The sequence below is a fragment of the Mercenaria mercenaria genome, chromosome 12 (genome assembly GCF_021730395.1).
Source record: "Mercenaria mercenaria strain notata chromosome 12, MADL_Memer_1, whole genome shotgun sequence".
NCBI classification, from domain to species: Eukaryota; Metazoa; Mollusca; class Bivalvia; order Venerida; family Veneridae; genus Mercenaria; species Mercenaria mercenaria.
Genome location: NC_069372.1, coordinates 32,604,142 through 32,624,248, shown reverse-complemented (window position 1 = coordinate 32,624,248; position 20,107 = coordinate 32,604,142). Strand labels below are relative to the sequence as shown.

Genomic DNA, 20,107 nt, shown 5'->3' with positions numbered 1-20,107 from the left:
TTCATTCTTGTATCCTTTGACCTCTAAGTGTGACCTTGACCTTAGACCCAGGAACCTGGTTCTTGCGCAGGACACTCTGTCTCATGATGGTGAACAATTGTGCCAAGTTATATCAAAATCCCTCCATGCATGAAGAAGATATGCTCCGGACAAAGTCATTCTTGAATTTAACCTTTGACTTTTAAGTGTCACCTTGCCTTAGATCTAGGGACCTGGTTCTTGTGCATGACACTCCGTCTCATGATGGTGAACAATAGTGCCAAGTTTCATCAAAATCCCTCCATGCATGAAGAAGATATGCTCCGGACAAAGTCTGTGGACGCCGCCTGGCCGCCCGCCTGCCAGGGGCGTTCCCATAATACGTCCTGTTTTTCAACAGGTGTATAAAAATACAATTAGGCACAACTGGTCATAAAAACATAATTGCACTCAAAACAATAATTTAAGCAAGCTGGCTAGGGTCAAAATCATGAACCTATTATCCTGAAGTACTAGCCTAAATGTACATAATTGAAATAAAAGACTGTAGGATACATGTGCACATACCTTAAATATTTCATAGACTTTCTTGAACAGTGAAAACCCCGACCATCCTGCATCTATAGGGTTGATACTGTGAAGGAATTCTTGAAGTGGGGTCTCATCCTTAACTGCTGTCAGACTGATCACGTCAGGATTCGACAACAATGGTTGACGCTCTCCATCTGTAACTACAAATCACACATGAAATACATTTATAATATTCTTATAATGTAAATCCAATAGATTTTGCAAGCTAATTAAAATAGAACTAGCGGTTGTTTTTCACTAAAAATGTATGTTTTCCACGACGAGGTAAGGACCCTGTAAGGTTTGGTGGAAATCTGCCTAATAATATAATTACGAGAAGTGGCCAAAACATAATAAAACTTCATTAAATCAAGGGTCAAACTGGTAACTCTGCTGAAAATTATCAAACCAAAAAATGCCAACAACATGCACAACTAAGCTTTACAAGGATCATTTTTGTGAAGTTTGGTGTAAATCCTTCCAGTGGCATGTACAAACTTTGCAAATGACATATGGATGGACAGAAAGACTGACAGCATTAAATAAATATTATCAAACAAAATCTAGGGCTAAAACTAAGTTTTTTAAAGGCCAATTTAAAGGTTACAAAGTTTAACAAGAGGCCAAAATGGGCCTTAGATATTTTTATTTTAACTCTAGTGGCCCATCAAAGGGCCAAAATGTCCCAATTTGAATAAATTTGGCAAAAGACCTTACAATGCTGCTACAAACCAAGTTTGATAAAGATACACCAAGAGGTCCATGAGAAGAAATACTTTAAAGGTATTTCTACTCTAAGCTCTAGTGGCCAATAAATTGGGTAAAAGACTTTAAAATGATCCTGAATACTAAATTTGACGGAGATCCATCACGTGGTTCATGAGAAGAAGTCTTTCATAAGTTTTTCTATTTTTAGCTCTAGTGACCCCTAGAAGGAGCCAAGTGCCCCTAATTAAACAGATGAGAAAGGACCTTATAATGATGCTCCAGATTAGGTTGACGAAGATCCATCAAGCAATTCACAAGATGTTATTTATTGAGAAGAAGTCTTTTAAAGGTATTTGTAATTTTAAGCTCTAGTGGCCCCATTTGATCAAAATTGGGAGAGGACCTTACAATGATGCTACAGACCAAGTTTGATGAAGATCCATGTAGTGGTTCATGAAAAGAAGTCTTTTATAGGTATTTCTAATTTCAGCCCTAGTGGCCCTTAAAAGGGGACAAGTACCCCCATTTGAACGAAATTGTGAGAGGACCTTATAATGATGCTACAAACTAAGTCTGATGAAGATCCATCACGCGGTTCATGAGAAGAAGTTCTTAAAAGGTTTTTCTACTTTTAGCTCTGGCAGCCCATAAAAAGGACCAACCTGGTGAACCATTTGATTTGAACAACCTTGATAGAGCTATATGCCAGGATGCTACCGACCAAATTTGGTGTAATTCTAAACAGTAGTTTCAGAGGAGAAGATGCTGAAGTAAAAATGTTGATGCTGGACCATCCACCTATACTAATAGCTCACCCTGATCAAAGTTCTGATAAACTAAACAAGAGGGCCATGAAGGCCCTGTATCGCTCACCTGACCTATTGACCTAAAGATCAACAAGATTAACATTCTGACCAAGTTTCATTAAGATATGGTCATAAATGTGGCCTCTAAAGTGTTAACTAGTTATTCCTTTGATTTGACCCCGTGACCTAGTTTTTGACCCGACATGACCCAGATTCGAACTTGACCTAAAGATCATCAAGATTAACATTCTGACTAAGTTTCATGAAGATACAGTCATAAATGTGGCCTCTAGAGTGTTAACAAGCTTTTCCTTTGATTTGACCCCGTGACCTAGTTTTTGACTCAACATGAACCAGATTCGAACTTGATCTAAAGATCATCAAGTTTAACATCCTGACTAAGTTTCATGAAGATACAGTCTTAAATGTGGCCTCTAGAGAGTTAACAAGCTTTTCCTTTGATTTGACCCCGTGACCTAGTTTTTGACCCAACATGACCCAGATTCGAATTTAACCTAAAGATCATCAAGTTTAACATTCTGACTAAGTTTCATGAAGATACATCATAAATGTGGCCTCTAGAGTGTTAACAAGCTTTTCCTTTGATTTGACCTACTGACCTAGTTTTTGATCCCAGCTGACCCAGATTTAAACTTGACCTAAAGATCACCAAGATAAACATTCTGACCAAGTTTCATTAAGATACGGTCATAAATGTGGCCTCTACAGTGTTAATTAGCTTTTCCTTTGATTTGACCGGGTGACCTAGTTTTTGATCCTACATGACCCAGATTCAAAACTGACCTTAAGATCATCAAGTTTAACATTCTGACCAAGTTTCATGAAGATATAGTCATAAATGCGGCCTCTACAGTGTTAAAAAGCTTTTCCTTTGATTTGACCTGGTGACCTAGTTTTTGACCCCAGATGACCCAATATCAAACTCGTCCAAGATTTTATTGAGGGTAACATTCTGACCAAGTTTCATTAAGATTGGGCCAAAATTGTGACCTCTAGAGTGTTAACAAGCTTTTCCTTTGATTTGACCTGGTGACCTAGTTTTTGACCCCAGATGACCCAATATCAAACTCGTCCAAGATTTTATCGAGGGTAACATTCTGACTAAGTTTCATTAAGATTGGGCCATAAATGTGACCTCTAGAGTGTTAACAGTCAAATTGTTGACGACGGACGGACGGACGACGGACGACGACGGACACAGGGTGATCACTAAAGCTCACCTTTGAGCACTTCGAGCTCAGGTGAGCTAAAAAAAGGACCTAATTGGGGAGGGATGGAAAATGTTATGATACTAGTGAAACACCTCAAATAGTTTTTCAAGTTTCCTTGTATAACTTTTGACCCCTGTGACATTCTCAAATTTGACTAAAATGACCAGGCTTAATTGGGCAAACCTTGTTTGCAGTAAATGTAAACCAATATTTCAGTTAAAAGAGAAGAAAACTAGAAAATGCTTTTGTAAAAAAGCACATGTCTCCCCCAATGCAAAGTCCTATAGGCAAGAAGTCAATAGGGGTCAGGAGCGAAAGTCAAAGAGACACTGATGGTTGGCTGCAATAGGGATCATCTATTTGGCATGTCCAATCATCCCGCTAAATTTCAACACTCTTGGCCTAGTGGTTCTCAAGTCACTGTTGAAGCTTCTGTGACCTTGACCTTTGATCAAGTGACCTCAAAATAAATAGGGGTCATCTACTCTGCATGTTCAATCATCCTATTAAGTTTCAACATTGTAGGTCAAGTGGTTCTCAAGTTATTTCCAAAAAATGATTTTACATGAACAGGCCACTGTGACCTTGACCTTTAATAGACTGACCCCAAAATCAATAGGGGTCATCTACTCTGCATGTTCAATCATCCTATGAAGTTTCAACATTCTGCGTCAAGTGGTTCTCAAGTTATTGATCGGAACTGGTTATCAATGTTTAGGCCCGTGTGACATTGACCTTTAACGGAGTGACCCCAAAAACAATAGGGGTCATTTACTCTGCATGAACAATCATCCTATGAAGTTTCAACATTCTGGGTCAAGAGGTTCTCAAGTTATTGATTGGAAATGGTTTTCCATGTTCAGGTCCCTGTGACCTTGACCTTTCACAGAGTGACCCTAAAATCGTTAGGGGTCATCTACTCTGCATGACCAATCATCCTATGAAGTTTCATCATTCTGGGTCAAGTGGTTCTCAAGTTACTGACCGGAAATGGTTTTCAATGTTCAGGCCCCTGTGACCTTGACCTTTCACAGAGTGACCCCAAAATCGTTAGGGGTCATCTACTCTGCATGACCAATCATCCTATTAAGTTTCAACATTCTGGGTCAAGTGGTTCTCAAGTTACTGACCGGAAATGGTTTTCAATGTTCAGGCCCCTGTGACCTTGACCTTTAATGGAGTGACCCCAAAATCAATAGGGGTCATCTACTTTGCATGTACAATCATCCTATGAAGTTTCAACATTCTGGGTCAAGTGGTTCTCTAGTTATTGATCGGAAATGGTTTTCAATGTTCAGGCCCCTGTGACCTTGACCTTTGATGGAGTGACCCCAAAATCAATAGGGGTCATCTACTCTTTATGACCAATCATCCTATGAAGTTTCAACATTCTGGGTCAAGTGGTTCTCTAGTTATTGATCGGAAATGGTTTTCAATGTTCAGGCCCCTGTGACCTTGACCTTTGATGGAGTGACCCCAAAATCAATAGGGGTCATCTACTCTTCATGATCAATCATCCTATGAAGTTTCAACATTCTGGGTCAAGTGGTTCTCGAGTTATTGATCGGAAATGGTTTTCAATGTTCAGGCCCCTGTGACCTTGACCTTTGACAGAGTGACCCCAAAATCAATAGGGGTCATCTACTCTTCATGACAAATCATCCTATGAAGTTTCAACATTCTGGGTCAAGTGGTTCTCAAGTTACTGACCGGAAATGGTTTTCAATGTTCAGGCCCCTGTGACCTTGACCTTTAATGGAGTGACCCCAATATTGATAGGGGTCATCTACTTTGCATGTACAATCATCCTATGAAGTTTCAATGTTCTGGGTCAAGTGGTTCTCTAGTTATTGATCGGAAATGGTTTTCCATGTTCAGGCCCCTGTGACCTTGACCTTTGATGGAGTGACCCCAAAATCAATAGGAGTCATCTACTCTTTATGACCAATCATCCTATGAAGTTTCAACATTCTGGGTCAAGTGGTTCTCTAGTTATTGATCGGAAATGGTTTTCAATGTTCGGGCCCCTGTGACCTTGACCTTTGACGGAGTGACCCCAAAATTGATAGGGGTCATCTACTTTGCATGTACAATCATCCTATGAAGTTTCAACATTCTGGGTCAAGTGGTTCTCCAGTTATTGATCGGAAATGGTTTTCAATGTTCAGGCCCCAGTGACCTTGATTTTGACGGAGTGACCCCAAAATCGATAGGGGTCATCTACTTTGCATGTACAATCATTCTATTAAGTTTCAACATTCTGGGTCAAGTGGTTCTCTAGTTATTGATTGGAAATGGTTTTCCATGTTCAGGCCCCTGTGACCTTGACCTTTGATGGAGTGACCCCAAAATCAATAGGGGTCATCTACTCTTTATGACCAATCATCCTATGAAGTTTCAACATTCTGGGTCAAGTGGTTCTCTAGTTATAGATCGGAAATGGTTTTCAATGTTCAGGCCCCTGTGACCTTGACCTTTGACGGAGTGACCCCAAAAACAATAGGGGTCGTCTACTCCAGCAGCCCTACAACCCTATGAAGTTTTAAGCTTCTAGGTCAAATGGTTCTCCAGTTATTGCTCGGAAATGAAGTGTGACGTACGGACGGACGGACGGACGGACGGACAGGGCAAAAACAATATGTCTCCTGGGGGAGACATAACAATTGTTATACAGCTCTATGTAAATCAAAAATCTTTTAGTGGCTTAAGAACAGCAGTACCAAATGCTACATGTAAGTACATTTTTACCTGTGTCAAAAATGTGCACTTTTGGAGAATATTGTCTTTAAATACTCCTAATGCATCTTAATGTACAATATCCCTTAGACAGTCAAACATTTGACACAAGTGATTTAAACAAGCACAAGACTATGCTGCTTGCAAAGTAGGTTATTTCTTTCTGTAAAAAAGACAGTAAAGCTTTTACTTTAACTCCTATGGAGTCTAGGAATCTGTTTAAATTTTACTGCAGCCTGACTTGCTAATGCCCTATGTTTGTCAACTGATAATTAAAGCAGTTCTAATATACACTGTAGTTGAATTTGTTATCTAGTGTAATAAGCTAGATTTTACCAAGTACTAAAACATCTTTGCTACATGAACAAATTAGTAAATTACACATGCATTCCAAACTGGTAAAATGTACATGCATCACATTTCTGTATAGGAAGAACTAAGAAAATGATTGGTAAATTTATATACATTTTTGATATACATGTAACTTAACAACACTTTAGATAGTAAATTTTAATAAATCCATGTCTGATAAGAATAAAAAAAATTAAGAATTTAGAGAAAAAAAAATAGTGTATTATAAGATTTTCTTTTGAATTTTATTGATTTTTAGAAATTTTAGCAAAATGTCAAGTAGGAAATTTTAGGGTCAGGACTGTGTGCTGTGCATGTCATCTTAATGAGGTAAATAACTGATGTTAGTTTTATTGAAATCTTCCAGGCAGTTATGACAATATGGAGCAGATACAAAAATCAAGCTTTTTCATTTTTAACCTCCATGTGTGACCTTGATCCTGGACCTAATGTCCTGGGTTGTCTATCTGCATGTCATCTTGATGAGATTAAGAATTGATATTAGTTTCCTGAAAATCTTCCAAGCCAACATGAAATTACGCTAATTGAACTCTGACCTCTGTGACCTTGACCTTGGACCTAGTGACCTGGGTTGTGCACATGAATGTTATCTTAGTGAAATAAACAAGTGATGTTAGTTTTAAAAAAATCTTTCAAGAGGTTTAGGCAATATGAAGTTGAGTTAAAAGTTTCTGATCTTTGACTTAGATCTGCATGAAAAGGTCAACAATTGATGCTAGTTTTTTTGAAAATGTTGGGATAGACAAATGGATAGACATGTCTGAGATACTTTGTATTTGGGGGTATAAAATGGGAGATAGCATTTATTACAAAAAAACTTTTACCTGTATCCAAAGGGTTTATTATTCGTATCCCTGATGCATCTTGAATATCTGTAACAATAATAACATAGCCATGCAATCTCTCTAGCAACACAGCAACCAATATTCTCATTACAACAAACTGTAGCCTGGCTACTAGACTGCTTATTAAGAATATTACAAAACATTTTAATCATTTTCTTTCAAAGTAAATCACCGGTCTATTGTCCTAGATTTTATCAAAGAAATGATTGTGCGATTAGCATAACACCAGACATAAGATACAGAATGACCTTAATTTTGACAGGAAATATAATGTTAATATAACAACAAGAGGGTCATGATATCCCTATATCACTCAAATGTTAAACTTGGCCTTGGAAGCATCAAGATAAACATTCTGGCCAAATTTCATGAAGATAGTCATAAATGTGGCCTCTACAGTATTAACAAGCTTTTCCATTAATCTGAGTGGCGACCTAGTTTTAACCCCACATGACTCAGTTTCAAACTTAGCCTAGGAATCATCAAGATAAACATTCTGACCAAGTTTCATAAAGATAGGGTCATAAATGTGGGTTCTAGGATGTTAACAAGCTTTTCCTTTGATTTGACCTGGTGACCTAGTTTTAGACCCCACATGACTCAGTTTTCTTACTTGGATCATCAAGACAAACATTCTGTGCAAAACTGAATCAAATCAAAGCACAAATGAAACCTTTATATGGCTGAAAAGGGCCAAAATAGAAAATTTTGCCACTTTCAGGGGCAGTAATTCTAGACCCATGATGGAATCTAGCTGGTTTTCGCAAGGAACCAAAATCTTATTATGACTTTAATTGTGTGTAAGTGTGGTTAAAATTAAATGCAAAATGTCACATTTACCGTGTTCACAAGGTAAAAATTAACAAATTTTGGTTCTTTCAGGGTTCAATCAGGGGCTGTAACTCTGGTACCTTTGACTGGATTCAACGGATTCCTCATGGAATCCAAGATCTATTGTTGTTAAAAATATTTTGCAAGTTTGTATCAAATCAAGCCATAAGTAAAATCTCTTTATGGCTGCAATAGTCAAAATAGCAAACTTTGGCCCTTTAAGGGGCCATAACTCTAAAAACTATGATGGGATCCGGCCAGTTTTCGAAAGGAACAAAGATATCATGCCAAGTTTGCAAGTTTGATTAAAACTGACTGCTAAATGTGGTCTCTATCATGTTCACAAGCCAAAATAGCAAATTTTAGCCCTTTATGGGGTCTCTATTGTGTTCACAAGAAATTGTGAATGCATGACAGGCGGATGACGGATGGATGGACAACAGACAAAGGGCGATCACAAAAGCTCACCTTGTCACAATGTTCAGATGAACTAAAAAGGGAATGTAATGTAAATATAACAAAAAGTAAATATAACATGAATATAACATAGTCTAGGAGCTAGTCTAACAAGTATGTCAACTTAAGAGCTCATAGAAAACGAAATGCCCCCCTAGATGCATTCAGTAATTGCAGAAGAAACAGAAATTATCTGGTCACTTTACACAAAAGTTCTACTGGTCTGGGTCAATGTGAGCTTGACCTTTGACCTATTGACCTCAAAATCAATAGGGGTCATCTGTTGGTCATGATCTATCTCCCTTTTAGGTTTTGTGATCCTAGGCCCAAGCGTTCTTGAGTTATCATCTGGAAACCATTTGACTGTTCCAGGTCACTGTGACCTTGACCTCTGACTTACTGACCTCAAAATCAATAGGGGTCATCTGCTGATCAAGTCAACCTCCTTATCAAGTTTAGTGATTTAGGCCAAAGCGTTCTCAAGATATCATCCGGAAACAGTTAAACTATTCTGGGTTACTGTGGCCTTGACCTTTGACCTACTGACCTAAAAATCAATAGGGTCATCTGTTGGTCATGAGTAACATCCCTATCACCTTTCATGATCCTAGGCCCAAGCGTTCTTGAGTTATCATCCGGCAACCGTTTATCTGTTCCTGGTCACTATGACCCTGACCTTTGACTTATTGACCTCAAATCAATAGGGGTCATCTGCTGGTCATGACCAACGTCCCTATCAACTTCCATGATCCTAGGCCAAACAAAACTTTCTTAAGTTTTTCTTGAGTTATCTGCTGGTCATGACCAATGTCTCTATCAACTTTCATGATCCTTGGCCCAAGAATTCTCAAGTTATCATCCGGACACCGATTAACTGTTTCGTGTTATTGTGACCTTGACCTTTGACCTACTGACCTCAGAATCAATTGGGGTCATCTGCTGATCATGATCAACCTCCTTATCAAGTTTCGTGATCCTAGGCCCAAGCGCTGAAACTGTTTAACTGTTCCGGTTGCTGTGACCTTGACCTTTGACATACTGACCTCAAAATCAATAGGGGTCATCTGCTGGTCATGACCAACGTCCCTATCAACTTCCATGATCCTAGGCCAAACAAAACTTTCTTGAGTTTTTCTTGAGTTATCATCTTGAAACTGTTTAACTGTTCCGATTCATTGTGGCCTTGACCTTTGACCTACTGACCTCAAAATCAATAGGGGTCATCTGCTGGTCATGATGAACCTCCTTTCCAACTTTCATGATCCTAGGCCAAAGCGTTCTTGAGTTACCATCCGGAAACTGTTTAACTGTTCCTGGTCACCATGACCTTGACCTTTGACGTACTGCCCTCAAACGCAATAAGGATCATCTGCTGGTCCTGATCAGGGTCATCTGCTTGTCCTGACCAACTCCCAATCAAATTTCATGATCTTAGGCCTAAGCGTTCTTGAGTTATCATCCGGAAACCGTTTGTTCCGGGTCACTGTGACCTTGACCGTTGACATACTGATCTCAAAATCAATAGGGGTCATCTGCTGGTTATGACCAACCTCCCCCTATCAGCTTTCATGATCCTTGGCCCAAGCATTCTTGAGTCGTCATCCAGAAACGTATTGGTCTACATACTGACCGACCAACCAACATTTGCAAAACAATATACACCTCCTACTTCAAAGGGGGGCAAAATTAGTTTTATTCTATACTGCTATCTGTATGCAAGTAACTAAAACTACAAGCACTTTCTATTCACAGACAGAGACTATCATATTTAAACAAGTGAGGGCAGTATAGCCAGGCATCTTCTATCATGGATTATTGTTAAGCAAATTCCATGTGTGCAACAATGACATTGACCAAAGCAGCCCAAAATACAACTAAAACCATGGCCTCCATGCAAGCCTCCTAAGTTCCAAGTTTGGTGGCAATATCTTGTAAATGAAGTTATTGAGTAGAAACAACTTTCATCTTTTAGTAAGAGTGATCTTGACCTAGACTCCAGTGACAATAATATAGATGGTACCTCAGTCTCCAAGAAAGCTAAACATGTATAAGTTTGGTTTCAATATCCTATTGCAAAATGGACCTAGGCCATTTGCAAAGAAATACCCAATATCTTGTTAATATTATAAAAGCACTAAGGATCATAACTCTTGTGTTCCTCAAGCAATTTCACTGAAACTCTCAGGGCCATATTTTCAAATATAAGTTAGCATTTCTAACATGTTTAATTGAAATACTCCGAACCAGGTTTAATATACGAGCCTGGACAGACAGAAAAGAGAATAATTACACTACATATAAGTACAAAGGGCCATAAATCTAGTCTTCCTCAAGCAATCTGATTGAACTCTGGATGGATAGGAAATTAAATACAAACAATATTAACTATATACACAAGTACAAATCTCTTCTCTCTCAAGCAATGTGACTGAACCATGCAGGCTGTATTTCCTAATGGCATTTAATATTTCTCTGATTTAATCTAGTGAGCTAGTTTTGTATCCCAGATGAACCATTTTCATAGAAACAAAGCTTCTGACCCAGTTTCATATATAGATCAGTTAGAAGCGGCCTCTCGAGTGTATAAGACCCACCACATAATAACTGCATTCTTTTGTCTTTCCATGAAACATCCATTAAAAAATTAAGAAATACAAGTATCTGCCTTATTTTTTATAATTTCAAATTGGTAGTGACATATAGGAGGCTACCTATATACTGTTTAATGTCCCTGCAATTTATTGAATAAATGTAGCATTATACACAGAACTTGAAGTTTACACCACACTGTTTTCCACAATGTAAGATAAATATTTAGCTGTGTTTTTGAAACTTTAAAATACACTGAAAGGAGACTGATTGAATGAAAAACTAGTAAGAGCTAACAGATGAAGTTGTGAAAATAAAACAACTCAGGAAAATCTTTTATCTTGTCCATCTGTCATCTTGTAGTATATGTGTATCATACCTGTGTTATCAGAATGATTTTCATGAAGTTCATTTTGAAGGATAAATAGGCCACTAGGTTGTGGTGGATCTTTAACAAGGTTTTTCTATGATTTGACCAAGTGATCCAGTTTTGACCAAAGATGACCCAGTTTCAACCACAAAATGTTCTAACCAAGTTTCATGAAAACTTGGCAAAACATGTGACCTCAGTTAAACTGTTAAAGAAATTGTTAATGATACATGACGACTACAGGCAACAGACACAACAGCTCTCCTTGAGCACTTTGCAAATTTAACAAACAGTGTTAATGGTCAATATGGTTCTGAGCTTGTAGCGGACTAAACTTTCAACAAAGTTACAGCCTTTGTAATACAGTAACTGAAATTAATGCTAGCCCTAAGGTATAAACCAGCATGTAAAAGTTCTCAAACATTTACATTACCTTATAAGCTCAGACATTAAAGAAATTTTGTGTTTCATATCAACATATGTATAAACCTAACAATTCTTCTCTCTAACATCGTAACAGTAAAGAGAAACGACTGGTGCCAGTGAACATCTATAGTAAATAAAACGTGTTAGTGGTAAATGTGTTATATTTCAAATGAACAAAAAAGCATGCACAACACCGCTGCTAGGTAACTATCATGCTTTTCTCACCAGGGTTATCAGCTGATTGTGGTCTCTCACTTTCAGGAGGAACTTCCGCAACTAACAACAAAATTCAACTTTCAGTATTTCAGACATAATATGGTTTTAATTACTTGAACATAAATATGTCTTTCTTAATTTGTCACTATTACATAATACATGTATTATCAAATCAATATTTCATGACCAAGAAGAATGTTTTAGTAAAGTAGAAAAAAAAACAAGGCCTAAGTCAGAATTCAGTGTATCAAGTTTCCAGACACATGTCAACACTAAACGGGAATCAATGACCATTACAAAATTTAAACTTGCTATCTTAGAAAACAAGGTTACATGCACTCTTATCAATTGACAACAACAATCATCTGATTAATAAAACAATTGATATTTAAACAATAGGTAGACTTTATAACAATTGAATGAGGAAAAAGCTGACACATTTCTGTAACCCTGATTTCTGTTTGATCCATCAAATTGGTAGAAGGACTTTTTAGTGAATCTCAGTTTCATATTGTAAGACCAGATTTCAGATTTCAAGCTGACCTTGGACCTAGTGACCTTGGTTGTACACACTGTACATCCCCTTGATAAGATAAGCAATTGATGCTACTTTCAGCAGTTAAGCCAACATGGAAAAGACATGAAGTTAAACTATTTGACCTTTGGCCTCCAAATTGTCCCAGTAACTGGGGTTGTGAGATCTGCACATGGTCTAGATAAGTCTAACAATTGATGCCAGTTTTATGAAAATCTTCTCAGCTTTACATTTCTGTCCATTTTATTGACAGAATGATGTAAACTCTTGACTTGACTGTCTGAACACCGTCAAACAGGTGGAAAAATGTCATCAATATGCAAAACTAGCCTTGGGTATGCATCTTTCTGCAGTTTTATTGAAATCCAACAGTATCTGTGAAGAAATAGTCCAAGGTTTAATTGCAGACAGACAGACAGACAGGACGGAGACAAAATCAATATATCTCCCCAGATATGCTGAGACATGATTTAATAATCCACTTTAACTAATAATGATTTTATAGTATATATCTATTACCATCTATGGTATATTGAATAAGCAAACTTACTTCCAGGTAATGACGTGTTAGTACGTTGTCGTGTGTAAATATACCGGCCAATCACAACCACAAGTACATAAAATACATACAGCAGAATGAAACCTGAAAATATATACATGGTTGACACAACCTTAAATCATCTCATTAATATGTAAATACGGTTTTTCATTTAATTTTCATTCAAGATAAAAACCATATGTATATCTTCTATATATCAACAGCTCTTGTCAAATAATATGACCATGACAACTAAAATACTTTGAAGCCACTTCTTAGCTATGGAGTACAACAAACAGGAGGCCCAAATGGACCCAAGTTGCTTAAATGTGAAGAGCCTTGACCTTTTGATCTTGCTTCAGACAAATTTGGAGAACAGCCATTAAGAAGTTCATTAAAAACAATATAAAACCTTTTCTATTTTTGGCTGTGACGGCCTCAAAATCAATAACCATTAGAGTAAACTTGAGTGAAGTCTACCCAAGGGCATCATGGATCAAGTTTGGTTGATTCAAAGTAATTTAAAGCTTTTTCTGTTTTAGCTCTGGCAAGCACCATCTTCAGACAAACAAAAATATTTAAATACTAGAATGTTGATGCCCAATGAGCAAAAATGTTGAGCCCATTATTTGTTGAAGCACCATCTCAATGACACAAACATTTCAGCCCATACAAAATAAAAGCTCTATACTGTATACAACTCAAAGTCACGGCTTTAACAATTTCTGAAATGACCTTACTGGTCCAGTGCCTAAATCCGGACAGTGCTTAATAATTCGGACACCGTTAAAAATGCTTTACGATCGTGATTTTTTACTGGAATGAACAGGATGGACGCAAACGAAAGCTTTGATGACCAGTTGTCAACAACAGTGTATGAATGTAAGTATTTCCAGAGAAAATTACCTTCAAATATCCGCACCGCTAAAAGTAAACAGTGTGTGTCATGGGGGATGACGTCATATAGCGCGCGCCAGTTATTTGAGGTGCAACAAGGTACTGATTTAATAAGAAAAATATTTTGCCTATTGCAGACGACTCTTTTTCATTGTTGATCGAAACTGATGTTAAAACATGTTTTAAAATTCTGTACTACCCTCTGTATTTATCTATAAGATTTAACTGATTTCTGTTATATATTAATTAATTCAATAGAGAAATTGCAGACAAGGGAAGCAATTCATTAGGTAAAATCGGCGCGGCGTCATTATAGTGATCCCCGTAGTTGCGTCAAAAAGTATAACGACAGCGACAGAATCTGCACATGTCGGTAAGAATAGTTGTAAACTTGTAAACATTAATTTTCGATCAGGTAAACTTTACTGCGTATTATATCATTGTTATATTTGGCAGTTATATATTAAACAAGAAACGCGGCAATGCCACGAAACCAGGTTTTCAACACTTTTCATAAGAATAAACAAGAGTGCCAGAATGTCACAATATACGCCCGTCGAAGCAAATTTCTTTACTCTAGCACCTGCATTTACAGATGTAATTTTAATTTTGTGGTTGTTTAGTAATCATTGTAATTCTTTTGTTTTTCTAAGTCCACAAAAAAACTCCTTACCAGGTAGAGATACCTTAAAATACACCTAAAATTAGAAAGTAACAACTATGTTGTACCACAGAAAAGTGGTCTTGGTTTTTCCCTACGGTCAATTATAAAAAAGTTACAATATAAGTTATTTATAGTAACAACTAAGGGAAGTTAATCTTAAAAAAAAAAAAAAATACAAAAAAAAAAAAAATTGTAAGTCCACACAGAAATCCTTACCAGGTAGAGATTGGTCAAAATACACCTCAAAATTGGATGTAACATGCATGTTGTACTACAGAAAAGTGGTCTTGATTTTTCCCTACGTCTAGTAATGAAAAAGTTACAATATAAGCTATTTATAGTAACAACAAAGGGAAGTAATTCTAAAGAAGGGAACTGCGCAAGACACTTCGTCTCATGATGGTGTATAATTGTGCCAAGTTACATCAAAATCCCTTTATGCACGAAGAAGATATGCTCCGGACAAAGTTTTCATTCTTGTATCCTTTGACCTCTAAGTGTGACCTTGACCTTAGACCTAGGGACCTGGTTCTTGCGCATGACACTCCGTCTCATGATGGTGAACAATTGTGCCAACATTCATCAAAATCCCTCCATGCATGTAGAAGATATGCTAACCCTAACCCTAACCTAACCCTAACCCTATTTTTAGTAACAATGACCTTGACCTTGATCCCAGAAACCCCAAAATCAATCCCAAGCTACAACTTTATATAAGTTTTCTACACACCAAGTTTCATCATGATAGCTCACTCCTAAGTTGAGTTATTGACCGGAATACCTTTTTCTATTTTAAGTAACAGTGACCTTGACCTTGACCCCAGAAACCCCAAAATCAATCCCAGCCTTTGTCTTGATATAAGCTACATACATACCAAGTTTTATTCAAATATCTTTACCGAAACAAAAGTTATTGACCGGAAACCCTTTTTCTATTTTAAGTAACAGTGACTTGACCTTGACCCCAGAAACCCCAAAATTAATCCCAGCCTTTGCCTTGATATAAGCTACATACATACCAAGTTTTATTCAAATATCTTTACCGAAACAAAAGTTATTGACTGGAAACACCAGTTTGACGCCGCTGCCGCCGCCACCACCCACCCGCCCAACCGACATCTACCCCAATCTAGAAACTAGTCCATATGATCACGTGATTAACAGGAAATAAAACCTCAACTGAACTGAGATGTATGTATGTATCTACAGGACTCCATTTGACTGCTTTATTTCAAACAAAGTCGTGTTCATTGTTATTTTTGGGTGCACTTATTTGTTGCATTTCATACCCAAATAGTGTCTGAATATTTAAGCACTCTGAAGGTCGATTTTGACAGCTTTTACTGGCCCGATTCGGATGACATTTTTATGATGAAATCAGAGATATACGATTTTGCTGTTTTGCATAGAGATTTATAAAGAACCTAAAATTATACAGTTAAAATTTTATGCATGTGTGGTTTCATTATGCAAAGTTATTGTCAAAAACCCACCAAAAGTGTCCAGATTTAGGCACTGGACCAGTAGAGTGACATTAAACTTTTAAATAAGGATCAGTGTCCTGTGGCAATACATGTACTTCGTTTCTTTGAGGTAATTATTTCTGAAAAACAAAAAAAGATTGCTCAATGCAAGTCGAAGTTCTGTGCTAGACAAGAATTTAGATTTTATATTACCTTTGATCCTTCATCTTAGATTTGTGCCTGAAAATTAGTGTAACATTCAAACTCCTTGAGGCAAACAAAATAAGACTGCTTTATCTATATGAAAGTTATGGCACAAACAAACTCAAAAAAAAAACCCTTAAGTGTGACCTTGGCCTTTGAGAAAGGGACCTATGGTTTGTGCACAACATTTCTTCTCACTGATGTAAACACTTATTTCAAAAACAAAAACTGTCAGAGGACAGCAACGCTCAACTATTCAACAGCCTTGTCAACTGAATTAATATGAAAATGAAATTGGGGCACAATTTTGCAAAAATGCAAAACAGAGTTATGGAACCTGTACAATGAATGTAGCTCTTCACAGTAGAAAAGTGCGAAGTTTCAATCAATTCCCACAAACAGTTACTTAACAAGAGGACCATGATGGTCCTGAATCGCTCACCTTCTCCACATGACCCAATTTTTATGAAGATCCATTGAAAAATATGGCTTCTAGAGAGGTCACAAGGTTTTTCTTTTATTTGACCTAATGACCTAGTTTTTGAAGGCACATGACCCAGTTTTGAACTTGACATAGATATTATCAAGGTGAACATTCTCACCAATTTTCATGAAGATCTCATGAAGAGTATGGCCTCTAGAGAGGTCACAAGGTTTTTCTATTTTTATACCTACTGACCTAGTTTTGACCACACGTGACCCAGTTTCAAATTTTATGTAGATATCATCAAGGTGAACATTCAGACAAATTTTCATGAAGATCCATTGAAAAATATGGCCTCTAAAGTGGTCAAAAGGTTTTTCTATTTTTAGACCTACTGACCTAGTTTTTGACCGCAGTTGACCCAGTTTCGAACTTGACCTAGATATCATCAAGATGAATACTAAGACCAACTTTCATACAGATCCCATGAGAAATATGGCTTTTAGAGAGGTCACAAGGTTTTTTTATTATTTGACCTACTGACCTAGTTTATGACTACACGTGACCCAGTTTCGAACTTGACCTAGATATCATCAATATGAACATTCTGACCAATTTTCATGAAGATTCATTGAAAAATATGGCCTCTAGAGAGGTCACAAGGTTTTTCTATTTTTAGACCTACTGACCTAGTTTTTGACTGCAGTTGACCCAGTTTCGAACTTGACCTAGATATCATCAAGATGAACATACAGACCAACTTTCATACAGATCCCATCAAACATATGGCCTCTAGAGAGGTCACACGGTTTTTCTATTATTTGACCTACTGACCTAGTTTTTGACAGCACGTGACCCAGTTTCGAACCTGACCTAGATATCATCAAGCTGAACATTCTGATCAATTTTCATGAAGATCCATTGAAAAGTACGACGCCTAGAGAGGTCACAAGGTTTTTCTATTTTTAGACCTACTGACCTAGTTTTAGACCGCAGTTGACCCAGTTTCGAACTTGACCTAGATATCATCAAGATGAACATTCAAACCAACTTTCATACAGATCCCATGAAAAATATGGCCTCTAGAGAGGTCACAAGGTTTTTCTATTATTTGACTTACTGACCTAGTTTTTGACCGCAGTTGACCCAGTTTCGAACTTGACCTAGATATCATCAAGGTGAACATTCTGACCAATTTTTATGAAGATCCATTGAAAAGTACGGCCTCTAGAGAGGTCACAAGGTTTTTCTATTTTTAGACCTACTGACCTAGTTTTTGATGGCACGTGACCCACTTTCGAACTTGACCTAGATATCATCAAGTTGAACGTTCTGACCAATTTTCATGAAGATCTTGTGTAATATATGGCCTCTAGAGAGGTCACAAGGTTTTTCTATTTTTAGACCTTCTGACCTAGTTTTTGAAGGCACGTGACCCAGTTTCGAACTTGACCTAGATATCATCAAGGTGAACATTCTGACCAACTTTCATAAAGATCCCATGAAAGTTGTGACCTCTAGAGTGGTCACAAGCAAAAGTTTACGCACGGACGCACGGACGGACGGACGACGGACGACGGACGCCGCGCGATCACAAAAGCTCACCTTGTCACTTTGTGACAGGTGAGCTAAAAATCAGGGCACCGACGCAAACATATGGGCGAGTCAAACCTATTCTATGTGTATGTCTAAGTTATGGGCCAGAACAAATTCTAAAATGACCTTTGATCCCTGTGACTTTGACTTTTTAGATAGGAACTGGGGTTTGCACACATCACTCCCTCTCACTGAGGTAAACAATCATGTCAGATATAAACAAGATTGCTGTGTAAGGAAATGGCAACTGTAAGCTAATATAGCTTTTTGTCCAATTCCTGAAATGTTGTATTGTAAATATTTCATGCTTTTCTGAAATAAAAATATGTTTAAACTGAGATTGCTGTGTGCATGTGGGTTTTTGTTCAGACAAAATCAGACTGACAGACACAAGCATTAATGCACATACGAGGACCATACAGACCAAATTTGGTGCAGATCCAACAATTGGTTCATATGAAGAATTTGTTAAGCTTTGTTTTTTAGCTCTGGTGACCCATCAAAGGGTCTGAAATAAACCATTTGAACAGACTTGAAAATGGACCATACAAAAAAGACCAAGTTTTGTGTAATTATGACCAGCAGTTTCAAAGGAGGAGATGTTTAAGTAAGTACAGATGTTGACAGAGGACAATGGATCATCCACTTATATAAAGTTTAGGTATAAAGGAAAAACCTACTGTACAATAAGTTGTGCAAACAGAACAACATTAAACACAGGCAATAAATACTTACCTATAGCTTCTATTTTTGTGATTGTTTTATCCCACAGTATATAAAAAGTCCAGAAAAGTGCTGCAATGTAGAATATGACATCTCGCAGAAAAGGTCTCTGCATAGCATCAAATGGACAGATGATAGCAATAAAGCCTGCAACAACCGTTGTGACAAACACGCCTGCGCCTGCAAAAATTACTCTTTATAATAAATGGAATAGTCTGGATAAATTTTTGAATGTTTATTTTGGAAGTCTGCCATAGTATGTTTAAAAAGGTCTCTGCATGTTTGTACTAATGCTTGAATTGACACTGTTACCCGTAACTTTAAGATTTTAAATTTTTGCAATGAATTGTCCAAAAACTTCCAATCCTTTGAGATGCTGAGTATAACTGCCAATCCTTAATTAAACTGTGAAATCATTTAATTTTCTGGGCAGAAAATTTCAGGCTTCTGGTGAAAATGACTAATTCTTGGATTTCAAAGTTTCAACATAAAATGATTATGAATATTGATTGTTCCCTAGGATTAAAATTCGTAAACTGACCAAACCATAAAATCTGAGAAAACTAAATCTCCACAAATATTAATGATTCTGATATATTAGTTTTATATTTACAAGCAATGCTATATCTTTTGTGTAATTCTATAACATATGTGTATATCAAAACAATAAAAAAATTGCTGTATTTACCAAACAGGGCTCCAATAGCAAGGCCAGCATCTCCATCTTTAGCATTACCAATAGCCGCTATAGCCGAGAATATATCAGGCGCTCCATTTCCAAATGCCAGAAACGTTACCCCTTGTCAATAGTTAAGGCAACATGCAAACTTAATGAACTGTGATGGCGTAAAGATATGTGACAAATTTTCAAATAACAGTTTTGACAAACAAAATTTAAACAATTATTTTAATTAGTCTGTTTTAGAA

At 37.2% G+C, this 20,107-nt stretch overlaps 1 protein-coding gene across 9 annotated transcripts in view; it reads right to left on the bottom strand.

Moving 5' to 3' along the window:
- The window catches only part of LOC123534771 (mitochondrial sodium/calcium exchanger protein-like), a 60,422-nt gene that overhangs the window by 26,907 nt on the left and 13,408 nt on the right, over nucleotides 1-20,107 (bottom strand). For 7 of the 9 annotated variants that reach the window (XM_045317188.2, XM_045317189.2, XM_045317185.2 and 4 more), the window contains 6 exons: nucleotides 19,869-19,980; nucleotides 19,193-19,360; nucleotides 13,222-13,314; nucleotides 12,146-12,196; nucleotides 7,228-7,275; nucleotides 547-710 (listed from right to left, as the gene is read on the bottom strand). In XM_045317188.2, coding sequence (XP_045173123.2) covers nucleotides 547-710; nucleotides 7,228-7,275; nucleotides 12,146-12,196; nucleotides 13,222-13,314; nucleotides 19,193-19,360; nucleotides 19,869-19,980 — 636 coding nt within the window. The remainder of the gene's footprint in view (nucleotides 1-546; nucleotides 711-7,227; nucleotides 7,276-12,145; nucleotides 12,197-13,221; nucleotides 13,315-19,192; nucleotides 19,361-19,868; nucleotides 19,981-20,107) is intronic. The other 2 variants (XM_045317186.2, XM_045317187.2) reach the window with 2 other exon arrangements.